Genomic DNA, 7497 nt, shown 5'->3' with positions numbered 1-7497 from the left:
TTTGAATACATTTACCAGGCATATTACCTGGCAGCGTCACAATCTGAATTAAAAATATGAAGAAATTGCAATTTAAGTCATGATCTTTTCATTCATGAACATTTCAATCATGAAATCAAACTATTTCAATGCCCACTAAGAGGTACCTCGAGTTTACGCTCGTTTGATGAGTTTTGTCGAGTGCAAAACCTGAAACTAACGGGGTCATACAAACACATTTTTCATTTTTTTTTTTAGTTTATTACTCGTAATTATTTAGTGTTACTAAAAGTAACAATGATGAAATCTATTAATATATTATTGAATTAAAATATCTCATTTTTAACGTAATGACTACAAATATTCACATGAAACCATGAATTTGTTCAAATAAATGATTTTAAATTTTTCTTTTCATGTTCCTCATCACTGCAAAGGTCTTATATGACCAGTTGATAAGCTGAAATATAATTATGTTAATTTAAATTATTTCATACTCGACAGTTATTTGTATATACACTTATATTAGAAATAATATATTGAGTTATTAACTCACGAAGGCGAGCACCGAAATTAACGGCGTTCATTAGTATTGAGTGACGGTCGTGCTTACTAGATGTCTTAGTGTGCGTGAGACTGAGACACTCTTATGTCCTCACACTCATGTTAATCAACATAAGAGTGAAGACAACAAAAAACATATTAATTTATATGATTAGCTTTGTTTTGATGTTCTACGTGTACATTACGCGGAGGGACGTGCCTTCGTGCTTGAATAGATCTCTAAGTTTCAAATGTTCTGTACTCTGATCTCAGGAACTACCAGGTTTATTTGAATAATTTTACATATTGTGTAACTTCTCGCTACGATGCTAAGACGCGAAGCGGTTACAATAAATGTCAACTCATATATTAAACTGTATGAAACATGCGTTTATACGGCACTAGTTAATCCCGGCAGACGTTGCACACCCCGCTGTACTGTGTATACATGTATACTAATCGTCATGCCGATCGGTTTATAACGCAGGTGATACAACTAAGCAGAACTAGTAATATACAAATATTTCTTACATAGCTATAAGTATTCAGTGATAAAGTAAAAATCTTCCCAGCGGTAACCCGCAGAGGGCGTTGACAGCGTTCAAGGAATATCACAATCAACATTGTGGTCTTGGGGTCTGTCTTTAACCAGGCCCCATCAAACGCAGCTTGGCGCAACTCGAGACTCTGTAATGTAGGAAATTAAAATTAAATAAGAATAAACATAAAACTAGTACGAACTTATTAATTATTGTCACTAGTAATAAATGAGGAGAGTATTTTCGTAATGTGTAACTGGAAACATCTAGGCCAATAAACAGTTTTTTTTATGCTTTAAGTAGGCGCACGAGCGAATAGGCCTCCTGATTGTAAGTACCACTGCCCATAGACATTGGTGCTATAAGAAATATTAACCATTTCTTACATCGCCAATACGCCACCGACCTTGGGAACTAAGATGTTATGTCCCTTGTAAATATAGTTACACTGGCTCACTCACCCTTCAAACCGGAACACAACAATACAGAGTACTTTTGTTTGGCGGTAGAATATCTGCTGAGTGGGTGGTACCTACCCAGATGGACTAACACAAACAGTATACCAGATGATGCAGCAGATTTCGGATAAGTTTTAGGATTTATTATTATAGAAGTAATTAAGCTTTGCAGTTTCACACTCTTTAAATTTAGAATATTGAGGTGACAGGCAATGGCGACTCCCACGCAGACCATGTTGCACAAACACAGGTGTACTTTCGATTTCCTCGCTCTCGTAATCCTATGGGACGGTAAATCCGACTCGACCGGAAAGAGTTTCTGATAATTTCGATAGAAAAACCCAATAACTTTTATACGAATTTTAAGTCGAAAGACTTAACATTCGTCAATTCTGGTGTTCCACGGGGCTGCGTACTAACAACCTACTCTGTTTCTTCTGCATATCAATAATGTATAGCTAACTAGCAATATTCACTGCTATCCAAACGACAGCACCGTAGACACCTTATACACCGGGCGTGCTAATGTCTCGGGAACACATCGACAAGAACCGAAATGAACTTGTATCTGAAATCAAGTCCTTATTAAATAAAATCTCGTAATGGGGCCGGCTAAACATGGTCCAATTCAACCTCAAAAAGACACAAGTTTGCCCGTTAACTGCTAAAAAGTCACCATTTGTCTTGAGTAGTCAAGCGCGCAAACACAGCTGTTGCCTCTTTTCATCTGAGTAGCTCAGAAGTAATAATAGTCAATGTAACACAATTCGCAGGAATCTTAACAAAATTCAGCATTCGCAAATGGAAAACCCGTTTCGTCGCTCGTCAAAACTATTTTTCCAACAGAGAATATGTTATTCTATATTAATAAATTCAATGTATGTGACTTGGCTATAAATATTTGTTTAAAACGAATCTCCGAATATACCAGATATTTCTGGCAAAAGTTTTAGTATATGTTTTATCGTCGCTCCGTGATATTTCACATACATGACATTTTATAATATATAGTCAGTCAGGTAACGTCGAAAATAAAACACGTTTTACAGCGATGAATAGAAAGGGCGGATTACCTTTAGTATTAACTCGTTGCCGAACCAACACAGTATGAAAACCTCTATCAACATACAAGTCAAATAAATGGCCATCCATACAATTTGCATAAGATGGCTCCTTGGGTCTTCAATCTAAAAAAAATTAATAGTATGTTATTGTTTTTAAATTACTTAATTTGTATTTATGATATTTTGAGTATTGACGTAAAAGTTTTTTTTTTATAAAATACGAGCAACTGACGACGACTGACGGACGAGCAAATGAGCCACCTGATAGTGGTCACCACCGCCTGTAGACATTGGTGCCATAAGAAATTTTAATCATTCCTTACATCTCCAATGCGCCACCAATCATGTCACTTGTGCGTGTAGTTGCACCGGCTCACTCAACCTTTAAATCGGAACACAAAAAATATTGTTACCTATCCAGACTAGTTGGTACAAAGCCCTTTTTTTTTTGTTGACGCAGGGTAAATCTTCATAGATACCCGACTCCTGGGGGGATGTCGGGTTATGTGAGATTGTACTCACTAAAAACCCCCGCGATGGCCGCCATCAGCACGGAAACAGAGAGGCTGCGGGATCGCTTTCACAGCACGTCCGCTGCCCCTCCCGTGCGTTGCTCCGCTCGTGACTGGCGGAGCACGACTCAGGAGGGCAAAGAATGGTCTCACCCTTCCCGCACCCCTCGCTGGTGCGTACACCGGCAGTCCGGGGCCATAACCGGACTGCCGTCCTCCTCTCGGCTGTATGAAACGGATGCGACCCACGGCCGGAGGGAATGCCCTATTTATTCCGCCCCGGGCAATGGGGCTTGGAGGCCGGGAGGACGACCCGTGGGTCGTCTCCGCCGAGCGGGATCGGCCCTATCCCGAGCCCGCTCCGCAATCTCCTTCTGGACCAAAACAGTCTCACAGAAGGAGACTACGACCTCCCACGCCGATTCCCTGCGTAGCATTGCCGACACGACTGCCCGCAGGAAGAGATTTCGCCCGATTTCCTGGACCAAGCCCTGCCTCTCCACGGTCCACGCGGGACACGCCTCCAGCGTATGCTGGGCAGTGTCTTGGTCCGCCCCGCAGTGGTGACAAACCGCCGTTGCCTCGCGTCCGATCTTACACAAGTACTCTCCAAAGCAATCGTGACCGGTCAGCACCTGTGTAAGTCGGATAGTGACTCGTCGCTTCCTAGGCATCCAGGCCTCGAAGGCCGGCAGGATCGCACTCACGACGCGTTTATACGCGTATGGTACAAAGCCCTACCACTATGTTATCGTGGGAAAAACTGCATCTATCGTATTAAAAATAGCTGCATGTGTGTATCCACCAAGCCGCTCTGGAGTAGCGTGGCGGATTAGCACCAAACCTTCTCAATAAGAGGAGATGGCAGCGTGGCTCAATGACGAATAGTCAAAACATCTTTATTATAAAGAAAATGCTTACCGACAAAAATTGTAATCCTACTAAGCAGAGTACCATGACGCTCAGCATGAATTGAAGCGCAGAAGCTAAGCTGAACGCGCTCTCGATCATTGACACGTATCTATAAAACAGCGTGACAATAAAATGACTAGGACTAGGAGACTATTAGAGGACCGCGAATAAACTGTAGCCATTAGCCAACCCACCGTATGATAGCGTTATGGTGAATAATACTTTTCTTTAAAACGCTCTGTATGTAATAGTTTCTGTCGCGTAGTTTCCGATTCATTATGATATCTCTCCTATATTTTCTATCGGCTAAGACTTCAAAGTTTCGAAGATTGAACGTTAAAATTTCAATCTGACCAACTGAAAGAATAAAACGAACACGACATCAATAACGAGTTTTATTTTTATTTAAAATATAATAAAAAATATACTTAAAAATGTACTAATCCATGATAATAAAAATTAAATAAAAAGTAGTCTGACTAGCGGATGCTACGAAAGCAGCTAAAATTGTATCCATCACGCCGTCAATAATGCAGGTGGCGGGTTTGTAATACATCTGGAAATAGAGAATAAATACTTACGGAAAATAAAACAAAACATGTTTCATAATCTTATTAAAAGGCACGTACGTGGTGAAGGTAAATTAAACCATACATAGGTGATTTGTACACATCAACAAACGGGTATTCTACATTCGTTGGTAGTATTTCGAAGTTTTCGGTGAACGGCGTCACAATTCCAACTGAAAGAAAGTGTTATTTATTAACCTTTAGCCGCCGATGTGTGACCTGGGATACCCTGAATATTTGATATTTGAAGCAACCTCCGAGAATATTAACCCTAGGCTTATCTCTATTCAAAATTTGTTAAAGTTTTTACACACACCGACCCGACAAAATTAGTAGTTTTGACTTAATATGTTCATTCCTGTTAACAAACTCTATATAATATATGTATATATATGTAAGAAGATGTAGATATTATATATGTAGAAATATGGGTTGTATATATGAATATATATATGTATTACCGAATAATTGTAAAGTAATAAATTTAACCTATTGAAACATGTATTTGATTCTCATTATATAGTTTGAAGTAATAAATATTGCTCCTATGATTGATCGTCAGCATAGAACTAGTCATAGAACTTCGTTACTTGGATCAAAATGAATAAAATAAATAGTGCGGTAACATTTAATAATCTCATTGATCTAGTTTTTATATTTCATGGTTATGCATTTTAGTCCAGAAATAATGACCGGTCACAGTTTGTCAGCTAAGAGCATCAATCGTATCTAGATCGTTTCTTGAAAGGATCATTTAAGATTGGTTCGTCCAAAGTGTATTCGAGATGGAAGGACGTCCAATGACTTATACAAAGAATTCAGCGCTTAATTTAACTTTAAAATATTGATATTCAGCTTCAGTGATGCAATAAGAGTACAATTTTTCCATAAATTGCATACTTTTATTATAAAGCTGAAGCTTGTTTGTTCGTTTGAGCGCATTAATCTGGAACTACCAGTTGGATTAAAGACAATTGAGATTTATTTTTTCATTTTACTGCCAATTTATCTATACTAATATTGTAAATTTAACATTCACTCTGTCTGTCTGTCAATCTGTTGCTCTTTCGTGGCCATACAACAGAACCGAACTAAAGTTCATTGAACGCCTGACGACAAACCCGACAAGTAGTTGATTATAAAATATAATCATTTACATTCGAATTATGATTTCTGCATGAAAAACGTGGAACTTTTTACGTCCGCCTAACTACTTACGCCAAACTTCCATGGGAATACTTTACCAGTGACTTAATTTAATGCCACTGTTCGAACTGTTGAGGTTCAATGCGCTCACAATGTTACTGATTGAAGCTAAAATTTACTTACTCGGCACTTACGACACCTACGGCCTAATATAGGATTGCTTTATTCTACTCAACACAAAACCAAACGGCTTATGTGATATTCTCATAAAAAATAATATTTATGCTCATGGCTGATAAAAAAGTTTATTTGAAAAGTTATTCAATTTTAACGTTGAAAAATTGGTTTGAGTGCCGTTTGGTCTGTCCACATACCAAACTCCCGTTTAACGCTTTTAGCGTTTTATATAATTTTAACGAATTTTATAAATGGATCAGTTTTAATGCAACTTTAGTAGTGTATTCATTATTTTACACACATACATTTATATAAATAAAAATCTCACTTAAATACACTGAACGTGATGTGAATATAATGTGGACATTAATGTATTAAATTCTTAAATTTCCGAGCGCACCCGCGGCAGCCTTTGCCTGTAAAACTATAAAAAACAAAGTGCCCGTTTACCAGAAACCGCGCCGACACACATCGTAGAATAGTACGTCATTACGAAACGCGCTGTTTTAATGCTTTTTCTCAAAATCTCTCTGTGTTCACTCTCTTCCGGCTTGAATTCATCGCAATGTAGGAATTTCAAAAGACTTAAAAATTTTCTCTTATTTAGCCAAAATACAGCAATTTTGAAATACGTGTACATTTCACTCAGGAACAAGTATAGCCTGTAAAAAGAGGGGAGAAATTTTACATTTCGCTAAAATTACAAAAGATGAGTACGCACAGTTATAACAATGAATAGTATTCGTCTGTATACCCTTCTGCAATGTCGCCAATGTTTTCCTGTCGCCTGAGCAAGTAAAAAATTTCCCCAATACAAGGTAAGAAGCACACGAGCCACAGTACGATTATTGTGTAGATTAGGTGACACCAAAAGCTGAGGCTATAAGGCCTAAAGTTATGATACCACATGCCATAAAATTTAAGCCAGTAAATATGGACGTCATGATATAACCGGGGATTCAAGTCGTCCCACGACTCGATCACACCGTACGGTAGGTAGGGCTTTAAGGCCGAAAATTTATCTTGCATTATTTTTAAAACAACTTTTATTTCAAGCGTTCAGCTGAACAAGAGACCAAGCCTTCGTAGTTTTGTATGAAAAATGATCTTTTCAATCACGATCATTCTATATCTGAGTATAAAAGCTTTATACAAGCACCGGCCACTCAAAACGAAATACTTCGTTAAGAGGAAGCTCTTTGAAGAAATTACAAAGAATTTAATCAAAATTATTTTTTTATCATTAAAATACCATTTTACTTTCATATGCTATAAGCTTATTAAAATCTTATAAATGTCTCAGGGCCCGGCCTAAAGTTTTAGAGCTCAATCCATAACGCTGAAGAATCTACTGCTCGATGGTGAATATGTGGCAGAATTTCATCTGGCGTATATACTGTTTCCCTTCAGTGATTATAAACACGAAGTAAGTACATGAAAATTCATTAATATTCACGTACTCTGACCAATCTATTGGTAGTGGGGCATCACCGTAAACTTTATTAGTATAAATGATAAACACTACGTTTATCATTTATACTAATAAAGTTTACGTAGCTAACGTACGACTCTTTTTGAGTAAAAGTCTTTCAAGTGAT

The 7497-nt window shown here is 37.9% G+C and overlaps 1 protein-coding gene across 1 annotated transcript; it reads right to left on the bottom strand.

Annotated features, from left to right (window-relative positions):
- Positions 1-340: 340 nt before the first annotated feature.
- LOC113398578 (odorant receptor 46a-like) lies at positions 341-6928 on the bottom strand. The gene is made up of 9 exons (XM_064216915.1): positions 6654-6928; positions 6350-6561; positions 4637-4749; positions 4488-4563; positions 4202-4364; positions 4017-4116; positions 2593-2706; positions 1054-1209; positions 341-439 (listed from the first exon to the last, which is right to left on the bottom strand). The coding sequence occupies exons 1-9, from the start codon at positions 6926-6928 to the stop codon at positions 380-382; spliced, it is 1269 nt and encodes a 422-aa protein (XP_064072985.1). The 3' UTR covers positions 341-379.
- Positions 6929-7497: the final 569 nt, after the last annotated feature.

The sequence above is a fragment of the Vanessa tameamea genome, chromosome 14 (genome assembly GCF_037043105.1).
Source record: "Vanessa tameamea isolate UH-Manoa-2023 chromosome 14, ilVanTame1 primary haplotype, whole genome shotgun sequence".
Lineage (NCBI taxonomy): Eukaryota > Metazoa > Arthropoda > Insecta > Lepidoptera > Nymphalidae > Vanessa > Vanessa tameamea.
This window is presented reverse-complemented; position numbering and strand designations above follow the sequence as displayed.